This window comes from Cupressus sempervirens, chromosome 2 (genome assembly GCF_028749045.1).
Source record: "Cupressus sempervirens isolate cs-2001-9-10 chromosome 2, ASM2874904v1, whole genome shotgun sequence".
Taxonomy (NCBI): Eukaryota; Viridiplantae; Streptophyta; class Pinopsida; order Cupressales; family Cupressaceae; genus Cupressus; species Cupressus sempervirens.
Genome location: NC_143119.1, coordinates 769,297,171 through 769,317,639, shown reverse-complemented (window position 1 = coordinate 769,317,639; position 20,469 = coordinate 769,297,171). Strand labels below are relative to the sequence as shown.

General features: G+C 36.5%; 1 protein-coding gene and 1 pseudogene across 1 annotated transcript in view; both read right to left on the bottom strand.

The window, feature by feature from the left end:
• LOC149575721 (TLR4 regulator/MIR-interacting MSAP protein) overlaps nucleotides 1–20,469 on the bottom strand; it is a 98,845-nt gene that overhangs the window by 24,018 nt on the left and 54,358 nt on the right. The window contains exon 7 of the mRNA XM_089815497.1: nucleotides 15,810–15,834. Within this exon, the coding sequence (XP_089671623.1) occupies nucleotides 15,810–15,834 (25 nt within the window). The remainder of the gene's footprint in view (nucleotides 1–15,809; nucleotides 15,835–20,469) is intronic.
• LOC149575722 (uncharacterized) lies at nucleotides 12,173–13,027 on the bottom strand (annotated as a pseudogene).

Below are 20,469 nucleotides of genomic sequence, written 5' to 3'. Positions count from 1 at the left end.
CCTTTTCTAATTCTGCTACAAGACATTCTGTCAAGCACTTTCCCAAGTGCAATTCACATGGTTTTTAGATCTGAGAATGCATTAATTTGATTTTAAAAATGTTTATTTGCAGAGTTTGTAACTGTGAGATCCTCTGATAATTCTGGTCATGAATCTTCTCTATTTTGACTCTGTTGAAAAATCTTGTGTCTGCGAGGTGTCTCAGGACGACAATAGGCCTGCTGCAACTGGCTCCTTATTACTTTTTTTAATACTCTGCTCACATCAGTGGTGAGTTCCACCATTTTCATGTGGTGTACAAATGACTTCTGAGAGTTATTTGTTTTCTCTTACAACTCCTATGTATGCATCTTATTCTTTATTCGTCCTTCACATGGCGTTTGGCAGGTCCCAATTGGAGTATAATAATGGGTCGGTCAATGGGAAGTTTTCCTTATAAAATTATAAATTTAAACATACACTTTCGAAACCCATGTTAGGGTCGGTTCTCCTTACTCCCGTGGCACATGAGATGGCTCACTGGAAAATGTTCACTTAAACTTCCTTTGCAATGTCCACGTCTGGTATTCTGAAGATATCATCTGCTGACATCATCATATGTTAAATATTCCATTTCGACTCTGAAATATGATGATGCTAATTGATAATCTTGCAGGCTAATGTGCCCACCTCCTCTTATCATACTTCTCTGTTTCTTTCGCGCATTATCCCTCCCCTGATGAATACAAGTGTAAGTCCCTGCAGTTCATGCCTGACAGTCCTTATATTCATTAACTTCTTTTTTTCCTAGTAAATGATTATTTGTCTCTTTTGGTTACTGATTTCATTAAATTTGTTTCTGGTTGCTGACGGTATTAAGCAGCTGACTGTGTATGTTTACAAGGTGCTGATTAGATTTAGATTACTCGATGTGCAGTGTTTCTTTCCTTTTTCTTTGTCACAAGTCTTATAGATCATCCACATCAAAAGTCTTGGCCTTTCCTGAAGGTTGTCGAGCCTATTAGCTTGAGACACAAAACTTTCATATTATGCAAGACCTACAATATTCTATATCTTTTTTTAATTCCTTGCTGATTATGCTTGCCAATTACAGATTTGTGAAAGAGGAAGCCAGCCTTTATACATACTTGTCTTTTTATGATGCTGTGCAATTTATTTTTTCAATGATCGAATAAGAGAGTAAGTATATCGATCGATGTTTAATTACTTCATTTGTCTTCCATCTATTCCCTGTCTCATAACTGATAATCGGGGTTGCTGTCTCTATGTGGATGAACATAAATTCATATACCAGCTACTCGGAATTTTGTAATAAGTTTTCTGATATTTCAATTGTATCCTTATGATTATACTCATTATGGTCGATGTTCATTTCTCTATCCATTTTCTGTTCGATGATCTTCTATTGATCACTATAAATGCCTTTTGATACTATTTATCATGGGATGGCAGGAAAATTGCTCTGAGCTTTAATTTAATTATTTCTCCTTATGCTTTTTGCAGAACAATTTCATGTATTCTTTGTATTTCTCCTTCTCTGGATCATGTTTTCTCAAAGTCTTTGATCTATATTCTATTTAACAAGAATATCACAAACCCTTGCTTGGCTTGTCATCAGAATTGGCAATTTTTTAGTGTTTACACTATTTGTGGTTTTGGGAACCAACATATTAGTACCTCTGTCAGGGAGTGTATCAGTATTACCATAAGGAAAGAGTAAAAAGGAAAAGGATTTTGCTGGGGAGACATTACCCTGGTTTCTTTATTTTTCTTCCCACAATAGAGGTGTCAACTTTGTAACTTCAATCTTTTGCAACATGTATTGTCATACTAGCAATATCCGAACAAGCACCTATGTCATCTAACAATACTATTTCATTTTGGTAGAATGTACATCCCAAAATATATGGGTATAACGCAACAAGGAATTTTTTAATTCCCAAATGCTATTCCACTGATCTCAGAAAAAGGCTTCCTAAATTTACTGGCATGGAGAAAAGGTCAGCAGAAAAACATATTATGGGTTTTGAACATCTAATGGATGATTACGAGGGAAGTCATGAAGATGTAATAATGAGGTTATCTGTGCAGTCCCTAGTAGGCTATGCAAGGGAGTGGTTATCAAATTTAGCTCCACATTCTATAAGTTCATAGGAAGATTTGAAGTCAGTTTTCTTGGACCAATTCAGAGAAAAGGTGAGTAAATCTTATCTTGCTCAAGGAATTCGCACAAGTTCAGATTCAAAAAAATGTAACAGTTCCCCTGTTTAATATTAGGTCTCTTAAAATAATTCAAAGATGACCAGATAATATGAAACCTAATGATGCATGGCCATTATTTGTATATCTTAACACTTTTGATGAGGATATGAATTTTAAAATAAGGATGGAGAACCCTGAACATTTATGTGAGGTATTCCAAACAGCAAATAATATTTGAGAAAGTTGAGAAATATGGTAAGAGTGGGGAAATTTAAGCCAAAGACAGAATTGTTTGGTCAACAGCTTATTCATTTCGGAGACCCTGAGAGTTGTGATTTCTCATATAATAGATATCAGGATAAAAGCAAATTTCAAAAACTTCCAGCCATGTGCAATGATGGTTTTAATTATTTTGGTTATTTTCCTAAATAACAGAATAAAACAAGACATAATCCACCTATGTGTGATTGGAATATGAATAGAACGACTAAAGAAATGAAGAAAATCAATAGGTTAGTTCTTTATATGCTGATGATACAATTTGTAGATAAGAAAGGATTGAAGATGTTGATTTTTTTACGACTAACCCTCTATTTGATTAAGAGGAATAAAATGATGAGACCAATTGTGGAATGAAAGAAGTTTGCATGGGAATACAATGGGGTGATACTCAGGTGTACTCAAACCCATTATATGAAGAAAGAGACTAAGAAATTGCAAATGTGGAAGAGAATGAACAGACTGATGATAGTTTCTCATCTGAGAAAAGGATAACACAACACAGATTAACTTTCCCCCATCAAAGACTGTGTCTCGAAAGCTATAGTTTCTTACTAACATGCCAATCTATATAGATGTTGGTGGTGAGGGAAAGAGTGAGGGAAAGATATGACAATTGCGCAGGAATTTGTGATGCTATGGTTTCAGGAGAAGATAAAATGGAATTGGGTTTTTGGGAGAGATAGAGCATTGATGTTGGCCAGTTGTTTCATCGTTTTTCCATATTTCAGCCTAAAGGATTCCACAAGACAATGAATTATATGGATATAAAGATGGGTATTTTTCAGATAATATTAAACAGGATATGGGTCAACATTCTTTTAAATGCTTTCGAGACAGAGTCTTTGACGAGGGGAAGTTGTTAATCTGTGTTGCGGTAACCACTGGCTGTGATGCATGGTAGGGGTAAATTGGACCCCCCTGTCAAATAGATTAAGCACAGGTACATGGTCTGCATCTTCCAGAGATCACTGGATTCTTTTCATATCCACAGGGGATATCGCCAAAAAGAGCAACTGTTGGGACTATTTTCATTCAAAAACTTTTTGAGAAATGCTACGAAGGAAAATAAAGCTAGAAATACCTCTAATCACTATTTCACAAGAGGTAAGGATCGGGCAGTGTACTGGGTGATTTACGAAGCTGTGAAGAGGTGTCTCGCAAAGGTGAACTTCTGACACTGCAATATTACAACAGATTTCAAACTATGAATTTCTTGCTATGACATGGCAAATTGTTTTCATGTTAATATGATTTGATGGCGCCGCTTAAGATATCGCAAGGATATTAACCCTGTGATTAATGAATCTGTGTGAAAAACTTACCAAAGAATGGGATGAGATAACCAGGGGGTTAAGTGTTGCGTCAGTGAGCTTTAATTCATTATTGTTTGTATTTCCAAGGCACAGCCACCTTATGTGAAATATTCCTTCTGAATTAAATGCAATAACCGAGTGGGTGACTGGATTGCTCTATAAAGTAATTTTAACAGTAAATACATGTCATAGAAAAAGTTTTCCTTGCTTGTAAGTTGACTGTCTAATGGGTATCCCTATGGTTGAAGGATTGTCCCATGTCCACCTCTTGGGATCTTTCTAATACTTTCACTGGTTATCAAAATGACATGTTTGAACTGGAGGGAGAACAGGACAAGTTGGAGCTGTGAGCTTTCTTTGAGGTGTTGGGGATTGATCTTGCATTGTATGCAGATGTGATATTAGACAATATGCGCATCGGTGCTTTTCCTCTCTTTTGAGGGTCGTTATGCAACAGTCACTTCTCGTTTTGGTTTTGTAATAGTTGGAATATCATAGGATTATGTTTTTGGTAATTACATGGTTATTTGGTTAAAGCATGAAAATGAACGGTTGGAAGCTTATCGCTTCCCCTAGCCTTACAAAGGGGAAACCAAAACCGATATATATATATAGCAGATAAATACAAATAAAGGAGATGAGGGAGGAGTATATACAAAATATATGTGATTTGATGAAGGAGCATCTTGGGTTCATTGGCAATCTTGCATCATCCAAAAAGATTTGCTTCGTTTTGTATTTCTAATATGTTGATTGTGTGAACGGTCTTGTTGTTCTTGTATTTCTAATCGTGGATCTTATGCCTTTGATCATGGTTCTTAATGTTTCATCCCTGGCCTGTTCTCATTCATTCTTGCTCATGACATGTTCTTCACTAGCACCTCACATAGCATTTGGGAATTTGCTTATGTGAAGTTCTTCCACGCATGCGATCTTGTGTGGCTTTACATGTGAATTCTTGGATCTCTTGTGGACCTATCTCTAAGCTCGCATACCTTCATTTTCTTAAGTGTGTGGTCGCTGATTTCCCTTATGGGATAGAACCTAGCTGTTGTAATATGTTTCTTTATTTTAGGAAATTGTAACCTCTCAATTGACCTGTGTGTTATGTTGGCTATATTATTTAATGTAGTTGATGTCTGGAGGTGGCAATCTGAGAAGACAAGATCTAGAGGTTAAGCTCTTGAGCAATGAAGCTCGCATGTTGAAAGTTTGTTGCAAGTACAAGGCTGCAACCAGGTAGGCCTATGCCTAGCATATTGTAATCAAATTCTACTAGATCTGCATTGTATCAATTGAATCCTGTTATTTCCACTCTATTTTGTTGTGCTTCTCTGTGTATAGTCTTGCTACTTGGTTTGGGGCATTTCCTTTGTGATATCTCCTACCTATCCTGTGTCATAATTGTACCATTCTAAAATAAATACAAAGGGCATTGAATCTTGCCTCGAAGCAAAAAAAAGGTTATAACCTTTGGAATTTCAATTCGCTAATATTGCCCTTTATATTTTTTCAATTTTAATAAACATTTGTTTTTTGTGATTTCATTTTGTCGCTCTAAGAAGGTGGATAAGACAACAACACATTGAGATATTGATTTGGAAATTCTAATTTTAACTTAATAGTCTCACTTTACTTTATGTTATTGCTTTATTTCATTGAGTTTGGGCTCCATTTGGTATATGGTGGTGAGGAAAGTGCACGGGTATAAAGCCCATGGATTGCCAAGCTACTACAACTATGCACTTTCTCTATTTTGTATTTTCACCTTGTACTATGAGCACATGTCTCCTAGATGCATGGAATGGCAGGAGGAGACCTTTCAAGATTTTTCAATTTTGGTTTTCGTCCCCAACTTTATGCCTCAGGCACATCATTTCTTGGCACCTTTATTTGCATTCATTCAAGCTCATTAGGCCTTGGTGCAAGAAGTAGCAAGACACTTCTAAGGAATTTCCATTTTATGTTCTCCCTGAGTCAATGGTTGATGTGCTTCCCTTCATAACTTCTTTAGAGTGCAACTTATATTTTCTTATGCTCACTCTAGATTAAGCTTTTCCCATCTTGACTTGACCTCCATGCGATGATGTTGGCCAAAGTATCAATTCCAAATCTATCAAACTCCTATACTCATTCTAAATTTGTTGATCAATTCCTAATGAGCTTTTCTTACTATTAAATGGGTGGACTCTCCTATTCAAACTTGATGCTAGGGACTTCAAAAGAGTTCTTATCTTCCCTATCCAGCTTCGTTGAAGACCTTGGTGTGATTCTGAATCAATCTTGGCTTAATTTGTACAACTCAGATGGAAAGACAGAACGCAGATCTACGCAAAAATACTCCAAATGTGAAATTACAAACAAAAAGCAAACCTTAAACTAATCTAAGAACCTACAAAGAGACAACATTAAGGATTCATGTCCATGACGAGGACATGTGTGCAAGGCACAACCTGAAAAAATGTGAACAATGTGATTGACATTTGTAATGTCCCCATTTCTAGTAGGTTCTTGCAGTTGACCAGGTCAGTTCACCAATGCAACCCTCGTGAGTTGACATTGGGATTTGAAGATCTCAATTGTGGGGTTATAGGTTTTTCAATAGCCTATGGTGTGCTTTTGCTCCATTTGAGGGACTTGCTATTTATAGTAAGTCAATCTGTTGGTTGTGATGAGCTCAGTTGAGTTAGAAGAGTTGAGTGATGCTTTCAGTTTTTATTTCAGGCTTCTAGCTTCAACTCCAAGAATCTTGGAGGGAGAGTTTATTTATAGCAAGTCACCTTGTCAAGTTCATTTATCGTCTTTCACTTTGGTGTTGTCAGATTTCGATTTTGATGCTTCTTTAGCTATTTGTTCAAGACGGGAAAATTATTATTATTATTCATCTAAATACGCTGAGGTGGTTATTTTTGTTGGTGTTGTTTGTTTCTCACCTTAGTCTCATAGCTCGTTGGAACTAGGACGAAAAGTTTTAAATCCTGGGAACAAGAAACAACAGTCTTGCGTGCTAGAATATTAAGTTATGGTGGAAAAGATCATTTTGGAGCCAAAAACAAATAATAAATTATATTAATGGCACTTTATTATATTTTAATGTTGTGTGTGGGAAGATTCTTAAGTGAAGTTCTTTTGGGAAACTTGTACCATTTTGAGATTATAAATATGAGGCCATTTGATGGGAAAGGCATCCAATTATTTGATTAGCTTATCTTTCTTTGTTGTCTTTGTGACACTTATGAAGTTCTGATTTTTGTTCCCTTGCTAAAGTATAAGAGTTTGGGATCTACAGCTGAAGTATTGCAGATTCAATTCTGAGAATTATTCTGAGATTGGTTGGCAAATTGTGCTGAGGTATACGATTTGTCATTCCTACTAACTGTTGCTACTGTTTCTAAGGAGAGGGTTTTAGCTAGCTGAATTTGTGAAGGAAATTCGACGTATTATTGATAATTTCATCTGCCATATAGAGGCAACTTTTGGGCATTTCACATCTACGTTTTCTCGTGCCAATTTTTGCTGCATATTGGCATTGGGTTTTTGAATTGCTGGTGATATATATTGGGCAACATTGGATAGTATTTGTGTCCAATTTATCCCCATGCGGCTGTAGCTTTCAGACGTCATTATAGGTACTTTCCCAAGCTGCTGCAATCACAAACCTGGGCATCTCGAAACTGATTGGAAATCTAGTTTTAATGTCATTATCTGGAGCCATTGTTGGCTTTGTAGGTGACTACTGAAGGATGTGGACATTTCTTATACAGGCTGTGATTGGTGTCATTTAAAGCTCAAGGTGGAATGTGTTTAGTCTGCTGCAAATTGGAATTATATCAAACATTTCAAGTTCCCCTTATATACAATTGTAATTTTCAGTTTGTGAAGCAATAAATTTGCAAGTCATTAATTGCAAGATTGTTTAGAATTTGATATTTGGCATTATTAGTTGTGAGATATTTACTTGCATGTTCCAATATTTGATATACACCAAAACATTCATATATTCTGAAAAAAACACAAGATTGCAAGACATTTTAAAACAAAAACAATCTTATCCAACACTACAGCAATGTTAGCCAGTCGGATTATTACAGTGGTATCAAAGTGGTTTCCTGCCATCCTATGGGGTAGGAAATTTTTATTTTATTTTATTTCAGATCTACTGTTATATTTGGAGTGACCAGCACTCTAGCATTTTCTAGCCATGGACAAAAATAGGAGGACTGACAGTTCTAGAAGTTGGTGGAGTAATGAGTAAGTTAGCACCTAAATGAATGCTTTGCAGGAGAGTATGGAGAAACTTAAGCTTCATCAACAAACAATGGCAGAGAGCTTGTCGAAGCCAGAGACAGTTGAGAGGGCAGCAAGGCACATGGTTTCCACCTTTAGAAGGTCGGCGAGAAGGAGGCTTGAATTTTCCTCAACAAGTGTCCATAATGCAGATATAGCTATATTTAGTACGGCACCTACTAGTCCTATCTGCAATATTGATGATGGACTTATTTCGCAGGGACATGTGGTTGTGTCAATGGCAACGGAAGATAGCGGCACTAAGCTTCAGCAAGTTGAGACTCCCAAAGCTATTGTTGTAGTTAGTGTAGAGAGAGTTGATGCAATTGTTACTACTAATACTTCACACTCTCTCAAGGAGGGGATTATTATTGGAGACTTGTATGTGAGTTGTCATAGTGTTGCTCCAATGTAGGAGACAATTGTTCCTCAGGTGGGACCGATGCATGTATGGAGTCACCCAGCTGTGATGTTGATGATTTGGGTGATACAACGAAGTCAGTAGATGTGGGTTCATGCATAGCATTATTGATGCACAAGTTGACGTTGAGTCATGTGTGCAGACTCAAGTGTCAGCTATTGAGGCTTTATTAGGAGATGTGGATGTAGATAGTATGCAAACATCTGATGATACATTTGATGATGGTATGAGTTGCACCGGGTATGATATCCCTTGCCAAGTATCAATTGATGACTCTGAGGAGGTTTTGGATAGGTCCCAGGATCAATGTTTACAAGATCTATCTTTTGAAGTGGAAGTTGAGACATGCCAGGATATTGATATTGTGAGGGCTTCAATTTCTTCAGATGAGGAGTTGATTGAGGTACATGGTAGTTGTATCTCAAATGTAGAGTTGTGGAGGTCAATAGCACACATATAATGAGTGATCTTGTGGTGGGTAGTTATAATTCACTTTCCTATCACAATGCAATTAGTGAGATAGAGAGCTTGCATAGGAGGCAAGGGTTACAGAGGCATCATGTGACTAGTCAGTTGAAGGTGAGTGAGAGTGACATCTCTTCAGCTTTCGAGCATTGTGATGTGATCTGTCAGATGTTGGCTACATCTGGTCGGGGTGCTCTGTTTGATGAGCATGGTGATAGCACTCTTTTTCTAGCAGAGATTCATGCGCTTCGAAAGGCTGTCAGGATCTTGAAGCTTAACTATTTGCAGCTAGTTGCTGACAAGGATTACCTTTTGGAGTTGGGTAGCACCTGTTATGAGACATTGTCAGAGAAAGAGGAGGAGGTGCTTGAGCTCACCCAAGAGCTTGAGGTGGTTGTGGACTCTCTTCAATGTATTCAGTTGGCTTTTCAGGAGTCGCAGTCACGATTGGATGAGGTGATTGTGGAGTTGGAGCATGTTCAGACCACACTAGCCCCATATCTAGTTCAACTACATATTGTGCTTGGTGGTGAGTTTACTTCTACGCTTAAGGATGATGGACATGATAATTTGGCCGACACATTCGTCCAGCATATGGGTGCAATAGGTACAGAGGAGGTGAAAGCATCAATGGAGACGAGCTCTCGTGGTGATTTGCTTCCTTCTGTCGAAAGCGAATCTATTTCTTTATTTCATACAGTTGGTACCATTGGACAATTGGCAATGCCACATTTGCAAAGGGATCACCTATGGGTTGCAAGGGAGTAGGTCAATGCTTCCACATAATTTCTACTACACAAAGTCCTTTATAGAGTATCTATTGGAGAGTTCGGATGTGAGGGAGGATTCACACAAAGTCTCGAAAGGTACTCTCATCTAAGGCTCTCATGCTATTCAAAGGTTGGTGGGAAAGATTGTAGAGATTCTATCTACTATGCTTCCCCACAGGAATTTTGAGGTTGCGTTTGCTGTGAGGATTGCTCAAGATCCTGCCCAACCGATAGTTCGAAGTCAATGATTGGAGCCATCTCTTAATTCCTAGTTTGGTACTAGTGAGTCCTTGATAGAGATAGGGAGTTTTTATCGGCATTACACTATGAGAACCCCTCATCACTTTTCTTTTGACCCACAAGTAGAGGATTTGGTTTCATGTCGATGTGGGTTGGTTCCAGTTTCATACCATCTATTATGGGATGGCAGTTTCATACCACCTATTCTGGGATGGGTTAGCACCATCTTTTGGAGATGGGATTGATAGTTGCAAGTTTGACCCTTTGCAATATTTACACACCCAGGACAATTTGGCAGAGGTTGGAGTTGGTGCTAGTGTTTCAAGAACCTATGGTTGTTACCATCTCCACAGTGCAAGTGGGTGTGAGTGTCAATTTGATGGGGACTCAAGTGTGGACAGAGTTGGTATTTCAATTGGGTTGAGTTCCGATGAGTTGTTGCCTTCATCAGGACCTAGGGTCAGTTCTCAAATGATTAAGATGTTAATATATGTTATTTGGGTGTTGGTGCCACAGGAGTTGCTTGTACACAACAAGAATAGTACACAATTCTACCTATGGGATCCAGGTGGACTGTGATGTTCATTTTTCTCAGGGACAAGCAATCTTGAGGGGGAAGGATTGTAATGTCCCCATTTTTAGCAGGTTCCTACAATTAACCAGGTCAATTCACCATTGCGACCCTCGTGAGCTGACATTGGGATTTGAGGGTCTCAATTGTGGAGTTATAGGCTTTTCAATAGCCTATGGTGTGTTTTTGCTCCATTTGAGGGACTTGCTATTTATGATAAGTCAATCTGTTGGTTCTAATGAGCTCAGTTGAGTTAGAAGAGTTGAGTGATGCTTTCAGTTTTTATTTCGGGCTTCTAATTTCAGCTCCAAGAATCTTGGAGGGAGAATCTATTTATAATAAGTCACCCTATCAAGTTCATTCATTGTCTTTCATCATCAAGATCACTTTGGTGTTGTCAGATTTCGATTTTGATGCTTCTTCAGCGATTTTCGCAAGATGGGTGAAATATTATTATTCATCTAAATATGCTAAGGTTATTTTTGTTGGTGTTGTTTGTTGGTCACCTCAATATCATAGCTCGTTGGAACCGGGACGAAAAGTTTTAAATCCTGGGAACATGAAACAGTGGCCTTGCTTGCCAGAATATCAAGTTATGGTGAAAAAGGTCATTTTGGAGCCAAAAACTAATAATGAATTAGATTAATGGCACTTTATTATATTTTAATGTTGTGTGTGGAAAGTTTCTTAAGTGAAGTTCTTTTGGGAAACTTGTGCCATTTTGAGATTATAAATATGAGGCCATTTGATGGGAAAGGCATCCAATTATTTGATTATCTCATCTTTTTTTGTTGTCTTTGTGACGCTTATGAAGTTCTGATTTTTGTACCCTTGCTGAAGTATAAGGGTTTGGGATCTACAGCTAAAGTATTGTAGATTCAACTCTATGAATTATTCCAAGTTTGGTTGGCAAATTATACTGAGGTATGCAATTTGTCATTCCTCCTGACTGTTTCTAAGGAGAGGGTTTTAGCAGGCTGAATTTGTGAAGGGAATTCGAGGTATTATTGATAATTTCATCTGCTATATAGAGGCACCTTTTGGGCATTTCACATCTCTATTTTTTAGAGCCAATTTTTGCTGCATATTGGCATTGGGTTTTTTAATTGCTGTTGATATATATTGGGCAACATTGGATAGCATTTGTGTCCTATCTATTCTCATGCAGCTGTAGCTTTCAGACGTCATTATTCGTGCTCTCCCAAGCTGCTGCAATCATAAATCTGGGCGTCTAGAAACTGATCAGAAGTCTGGTTTTAATGTCATTATCTAGGCAATTTAAAGGGCTGCAGTATTGGAGCCAGTGTTGCCTTTGTTGGTGACTACTGAAGGATGTGGGCCTTTCTTATACAGGCTGTGATTGGTGTCATTTAAAGCTCAAGGTGGAATGTGTTCAGTCTGCTGCAAATTGGAATTATATCAAACATTTCAGGTTCCCCTTTTATTCAATTGTAATTTTCAATTTGCAAGTCATTAATTGCAAGATTGTTTAGAATTTGAGATTTGGCATTATTAGTTGTGAGGTATTTACTTGCATATTCCAGTATTTGATATAGACCAAAACATTCATATATTCTGAAAAAAACACAAGATTGCAAGACATTTTAAAACAAAAACTATCTTATCCAACATTACAGCAGAGTAAGCCAGTTGAATTATTGTCAATTTGCAATTCATTAATTGCAAGATTGTTTAGAATTTGAGATTTGGCATTATTAGTTGTGAGGTATTTACTTGCATATTCCGGTATTTGATATACAGCAAAACGTTCATATATTCTGAAAAAAACACAAGATTGCAAGACATTTTAAAACAAAAACTATCTTATCCAACATTACAGCAGTGTAAGCCAGTCGAGTTACAACATTAACATGTGTCGCATCCCCAAATATATGTTGAGCAATAATAATATTCAACACATGCATTGAAATGTGCATGTCTTCAACAACCCTCTGAATGTCCACAACACCAAAAACTCAACATCGTTCACCATCAGTTAGCGCACACCGACATCTTTTACAATAGTCTCAAGATCATTTTCTAATCCATGTATGTGTATATTGTCCTTATGATGATCACTTACACCATGTGATCATGAAATGTATGCCCCTTTCCTACAAGGTCAAATGTGTATTTAAATCCAATCATGTGTCCATATTTGTGTATACACTATTTTAAGTTTCTGTATATTTGTATCCAAATCTAATCCGTGCTTGCCAGATCTATCAATTGGTCAACACTCAAAATTTCACAAGGGATTGAAGGAAAAGTGATAGTACTATGTCTCTATAGTTTACATCTACAAAGATCTCATGTATAGGGCATGTTGCGTGATAATATTATATTTCATGTACAAACAATATTTTCAAAACGATAAGCCCAATGATGTAGAGAATTACTACAGATGATGTCTTTTGAAGCTAGTGATTCTTAGCTCGGGGAAAAGGTTCTTCAAGACTTGTACCAAGAAACCCATTTTGACCTTGTCTCGCTCCATGTTCTTGCATGCAAATCTATGAGGGCATTCGCATCTGCAATCTATGCACATTCGAAGGTTCAAAAAAAATTAGAGCAATTGCATTTTGTGCATATCTTGCACTCATCACATGTCATACAACCACATTTCTTCTAGGCATATCGTTGAATAGTTCATGTCCTTTATCTAAGGTACCATGTTATGCATACATTTCGATCGAGGTACTTACAGTAACGATGTATGCTCATATTCCTTATTTCTTTTATGTTTTTACTAATGCCCACACATTAATCTGACATTTCTATTTCCATTATGATTGCATTTGTTTATAGTTTCTAAAGCCTAATCAATAATTATTTTGTGAATAATACTCCACATATTCCATCAGATGCCATCTTTGCGAGGCATTCTATCAAACAATTTAGGTGCTTAGTCTATAAATTCAAATGTTGCATGTGTATCAACCAGCATACTTGTAACTTGGCAGCTAACAAAGATTTATGATCTATTATGTTTTGCTAGATATTTGTTTAATGCAAAGCTCCATTTTGGGACAAACAAAGGTGATGGCAATTAAATACTTATTTTTCCTTCTCTTCCAAAACACTAAGTAATTGTCTTGAATCTAGAAAATATCTGCTATATTTGTTTGCATGCCAATTTCTCCAACTTTGCATTACATTGATCTCATATGTCTATGGACATGATCTACGAATCATTTTGTTGCCTTTAATCCAACTACACAAAGAAGAGATTGTAATTGGAAATAAACAATCCATATCCATATATGATCTACAGGTACCAAAAGAACACATTCACCCAGTGATACTTCTGTCTCCATTTCATCATATGCATGTCTCTTAAGACATGCTACAACTGTTAATTACATTTGCATGAAATTTTCAAAGCCATTCTAAGAAATCCATTCTATTCCCATCTTGTGATCATTGCATTCCATACAAGGACATCATTTTGAGGCCATCAACCCATGAGATGAAATCCCTTTGAGTGCTTGAACAAACACATAGATGCCTACCCTATCCTTTCATATTTCTACACAGGTCTACCAATGTGGCCACAACTGCAAAATTCCTATATCATTCATACTTTGATGTAACAAAAGGAAGGGTGCTGATAAAGGTTGTGAAGTTAGGATTTCCATGAGATAACCTCTCTTTGAAGCGCTCTGTAGAACAGACCAACTGCTTTGTGTATGCTTCTGTAGAGGACTCCCAAATACAATTCCATGCAAAAGCTACGTTTTATGCTTTGACGGTTATCCATACACCAATCCAAAAAATGCATAAGGCAAGAAAGTTCTGGCAAGAATTATGACATTGGTACCATTTCAAAGCATTTGCAAATCTTCTCAGAAGTGGTTATTGGAGCTAGCTTCCTTTTTAAATGTTCACAAATCAAAAGAGGTTAGAAAGTTAAAATTTGGGAGCAACTCAGGTACTAAAGAGAAGTACACAGCTAAGGCAAAATCCTAATCTAGCATGGCTACAAACTCATTAACTTATTTGGAAAAACACTCATTTGACTGAAATCTGTGCTTTCAAATAGAATTTAAATTATTTTACATGTCCATTAACAAACTTCCAAGGAAACCTTTGAAGCAACAAGAGAGAAAATATGCATATATTTTGATTGGTTAAACATTTCATCACAAAATTTGGCAAGGTTTACAAAGATGCCATTATGACAAAAACCAAAAAAGATACCTCCATTTCAAGTAAATAAATCCCTAAATTTAATAGTTTCAGCAACTTTGATGATAAAAACTGAAACTTTAAAATCTCTATATCTGGGAAGTGGGTAGATGGGAAAACAAGTTTCATTTCTTGAAATACCATCAGGATCATACTCATAAACCCAATTCACCACAAAAAAATCGACATTTAATTATTTTTACATTTTTCATCAATACATAATCGATGTCAAGTACAAATGCAACGATACACAAAGCATTTCTGTGTCACCTAGCATGGTATTTGACATCACCAATCTGTTCTAAACAATTGGACTTGCATGTTTTAGGGAAAATCTGATAAATTAGGATGCTGAGGCCCAACTCAACCAACTAGTGACAAGGTTTCTAGATGATGAATTTGACTGTGCACATGTGTTCGTCAATCCTAAAGACATTTGAAAAAATGCATTATTGATCAGTAAAAAAAATAATTTGATGTAGAAATTTGAAATCGGACTATTTAAACATGGGTGCAATAGGGTGTCATTTTTTCACTTGTGATTTTGACTTCCGATTACAACATATTTCTCCTTTGACATGCTCCAAATTAGTCACTCTTTTCTTCTATTTGGAGATCTCCCTTAGGAACCTTTCCTTCATCAAGAAAGGCTCCAACATCTTTGACTTTCATTTCTCTACTTTGGCACTTCATTGCTTTTCCTTTTATTTGAATTTGTTATATTGGCCTTGTTTGACGCACTTGAAATACTCCTTTCTTACAGGCCACAAAGGTGTTTGACAGGGTACAATTAGGGAACAAGACACGAATTTGAGTAATGAACAAGTAATGACTTAATTATAACTTTAAATTTGACTCGGCATGTGAAATTCTGCATGTTTACAACAGTTCCCATACCTTGATATTCTTTGACTCTATCTTGGAGAGTTAGAAATTTTAAAACTGAATTGGCTTGCACTCTTACGTTTTCATTAGATATTACTAATTTCTACAGTTTTAAAAAAAAATTAATGCCTCTATATATAAAGCATAAACAGTACAAAGTCATTTACGGTAAAAATTGTCAGTACCTCTTCCTCAGTTTTCTCCAACAACCTATACATAATAAACAAAATGGCACTGTTAAATTTCATTACCTAGTACAAGACATTGCAGAGTGATAAGAAAAATGAAGATTCAGTACTATATTCACCAAAAATCGCAAAAAATTATATCTGAGCATTTAAAAATAACCAAATCCCTTAGAAAAGGTCAAAAAATCAAAACAAAAAACAATTATTTAAGAAAGATTATTCTCATCACTGGGACCATTTTAAAGTAGCATAATTCACAATCTTCTTGTATCCAAATCAACAAAACCAACAATTTATTTTGATATATGTTATTCTAGATTGACCTTACACTAAAGTTTGTAATAAGGAGCCAAAGCAGAGAGTTTATATTAAAAGAAGTAAATTTACTAAATTATGAGTATGGAGAAATAAAAATTGTCTAAAAACGTTAAGTTTAACCATGTCGAGCAGTATCTAATAAAACTACTAATAACCAGGCTAAAACTACCAAAACAACATTACCAGTAAGGGTAAAACTAAAATATCAAACAAAACCACAAAAAACCCACATAGGGACTACAAACGTTTTGAAACTGTCTGCCACAGGATATCTATGCAAGAATAAAAACTATCCAAGGAACTAAGAGAAACAGCAGTATTCATATCTATCTAAGGAAAACCAAGAGTAACATCCACTCTGCTTTTGATGATGGATCTTCACCCCAAGCATGTTGTGGAAGTTGCCGTGTCCTCTGGCCTTTCTGCTCTTGCTGCTCCATCTCCATCGCTGAAGAAGATCCTTTTTCAAACCGAGAGCTGGATTCTCCAAGAAGAGCCACAAATTCCATTCACCTATTTTGTTCTTCTCCCTCCACATTACCCTGTTCTTCCTCCACTTCCCTTTCTTCCTCCTCTGCCCCTAAAGAACTCTCACTTCCTATTCCATTAAGATATTCATCATGCCTATACTTGTAAACCCATTCTCATTGATTTCATCTCCAATTGATTTACCCAGAATGTATGTGACCCTCAACAGCATTTTTAGAAACTTTAAACTTCTTTGTACAACAATTACCCTCAAAACCTTATCTTCCCATTCCCACCCAATGAGATATTTTTAAAAACCTTCTTGTTGGACCACCATAGTTACTTGTTCGAAACTTGCAGAAAAATCAGGAAGCCTTCCACTGGCCTTTGTAACCAAGGCATAATCCATTGGATATGAAATAGTTAAATTGCCACTAATGTTTATGATAGCTTCATGCAAACCCACCAGGTATTTCTTGTCAAAGGACCTAATGCATATCTCCTTCACTAGTACCTTTTTCTCCCCCACCACAAGAATGTTGGCTAGAAACCCTAAGGAGACGTTTGAATCTATTCTATGTTTATGATTACTATATTAAAATATATACCCTAAACCTCTCCTCATGGCATGGATGATCAGCCTATGCTTATACTTTATTACCTCTTTGATCTTGTAGTCCATTATCGGCCATTCAATGTTGTTTGACAATTATGAGATGGCAGCTTAATTGGAGTATTTGTCCTTTCTACTGCTGGGTTTTGTGAAAAAAAAAGTTGAAAACCAGTTGCAGAATAAGATGAAATTAACAATGTCTACATCAAGAATTCCTCAAGTAAAAAGGACGAGACATGGTCTTTATTCAGCACCAATTTTCATTTATGCACTTTTTGCTTATGTAGGAAGCCACCCTCATGCAATTAATACCTTTATCTTTTATTATGTGAGCCTCTTCAATTAAATCAAAGAAATAAAAGACTTGGGCACCGCCATTATACCATCCCATACTCTGAATTTGTTAAAATATTCTCAACAATTAAATGCACTGCCTTATCCATTCCCTATTCTTAAGACTTTATATGTAATGGCAAAACATATCACTCTTTACCAACTTTAGAATGGTTAGTGTTAATGTAGTTTTTTATTTCCTAGTAGGTTATTTATTTTTCCCTATATTGCTAGATTTTTCCTACACTTTTAATAATCTCGCTTAAGTTAATAAAGCATGTCTTATTAGGTGAATGGTTGCGAGGTGTCACCTTCCTACATGTGAGCATCCATTAGCTATCTTGGAAAGATACTTTGCTATCTTTAGTCTGACAGATGGTTGCTCCTCATTGGTCAGTGTTGCTACCTCCTCCCTCTTCCTAGCCTATATAAGCATGCTACTTGGCTTGTACTTGTATCTCTTGTTTTTGCATCCTCTTAATGCTATTTTGCTTCTAGCATTTGCATTACTCTCTTGGAGACTAACTCTATATTGCTATTTTGATTTTGTATCATTTACATTCATAGTTTAGATATGTATTCTTTGCACTAGTTTTCTGGGTTATTAATCTTTTCAGATTCTAACATGGTATCAGAGCTTTTCTATGTGCAAAAGTAGATTTTAGTTTCCTTATTTGAGAGATTTAGGGAGGGCTAATAAATCTTATTGTAAGTTTTTGAAAAACCCAATATGCTCTTCTCTCGCATCCTCAGATGATCTTGAGAATCAGAAAAGTTTGACAAAAACGTTTTTAATCTCTAAGTGATTGCAGCATTTTTGGTTATACTGACAACATTTATGGTTGTTCCAACGTGTCCAGCAGGCTTGAGAAAGTCAAATTTGGCTTTCATTTCACCGAGATCAGAGATCGTCATACAAGTTGCAAAACTGGGGTTTCAATCTCAAATCTGACAACCAACTTGCATATTTGGTGTTTTCAGTCAATATTGCAGGTTCCAGCATGCCATTTATTGACTTAGGTAGCTGATTCAATCTTTTCATGACGTCTTTTGGTTGCTGGGGTCATTTTTTGGTTGTTGGGGCCGTTTTTCGTTGTTAAAGGCATCTGATTTACACTACAGCTACATCTTCTGTACATCAGCAAGAAAAACGCTTCATGGGTTTTGTTCGCAGCCTCGAAAAACCATCTGGGTATCTTTTAGTTTGTGCATGCAATCTATATATTTTGCAGAATCGAGCATGGAAAGCTACACCCGTACCCCTCTCCGTTGGCAGTCGCAGATTTGAATGCAGTTTTCAAATGCCTCGTTCTTGCTCATACGGACTCCGATTTCAACGATTCTTGTTATGACCTTGGCTATTTTTTTGTGCTCTATCCACTAGTGGAGTTGGTTTTTGATTTTCATGCATAAATTTTTTTAAAATTGCAGATTCTCAGCCATGACTCTGCACAGTTCTCGTTTTGGAAACTTTGGAGGATCATAACTTTCTCATACGACCTCATATCGAGGTGATTCTTTTTTTGAAAGTGCATGATTTTTCGAGTAGATCGCAGTGGTGCTATTTTTTTCTTGAGTATTGTGCCCAAGTTTCACTTTCAGCATATGCTCTTCGTGAGGGTTTTTGTAATGCATTGAAATCAAGACCACTTAATATTTCTTGCTAGTGGTAGTTGTATATGCACTAAAATAAAGTGTCAAATCATATTTCTTTAGGGGAGTTCTTTAATTGAGTAAAAAAGAGGGGCATTGTCATGGCTCGGTTCTCTTCTTTTTAGCATTTCTTTTCTAAATTTCTTCATCATGGATCAAACAAATATGCCCATCCTAACTCCATACAATTACTTTGAGTGGAAATCACGCATGACAATTCACTTAAGGAAAGTTGGATTAAATAGGATAACTATGGGACTTGAAACTGAACTTGATAAAGATGAACATATGCCTAAGTGGTTTAACAAATGTGATGAGGCATATGGAACATTGTGTTTGTCTGTTTCTCCTAACTTTCTATTTCACATTGAGTCTTTGGATACACCAAATGAAATATGGACAAAGCTAGAAACACTATTTGACACACAAGATTCAATGAGGGGTCATATGTTCGAAAATGAACTAATTAGTTTAAGTCCAAGCAATTTCAACACAATCCAAGATTTCTTCACCAAATTGAAATCACAAAGGCTGCAGTTAAAACAATGTGGAATTGAAAAGAAAGATGAACAACTGATTCTTAGTATTCTCTCTAAACTAAGTTCAAAATATTATGTGTTTGTCTCTACCTTTTATGCTACTAAGGGTGCACTTGGTACTCAATTCACCATGCAATCTCACTCGAGAACAGGATAAGCTAATCCAGATGAGCACTCTTAAGTCCTCTAAGTCACATGCCTTGGCTGCCAACCAAGGCACAAAAGAACAAAAAAGACAAAGTAAAAAGGACAAAGTAGTAAGGATGAGAAACAAAATAATAATGAGAAAAAGAAGGATCAAATGCCGGTTGCTTCAAAAGCAACTATTGATACCCCATCTTCCAAGGACGATAAGCCTAAGAAAGAAAAGGTCAAATGTGCCTATTGTAAAAGACCCAATCATGATGAACATAAATGTTTGAAGAAACAAGTTGATCACTTGACATACATTCTTGAGAAGAATAATATTAGTGTTCATGAATCTATCAAACAAAGTTCTAATGAAGGGCCTAACAAGGCAAAAGAAAACAAGGGGAAAGGAAAGGACAAGGCTCTTGTTGCAATTGCTTCCTCACCATCCACTTGGATTCTTGATTCAGGTGCTTTGCACCACATGGCTTCATCTAAGGAAGAACTTGCATCCTTGGAGCCATGTACTATGCCTTCTATTTTGATGGGTGATGACACTCCTGTTGAGGTGTGTGGGAGAGGGTCTATTGATGTGGGGGATGGC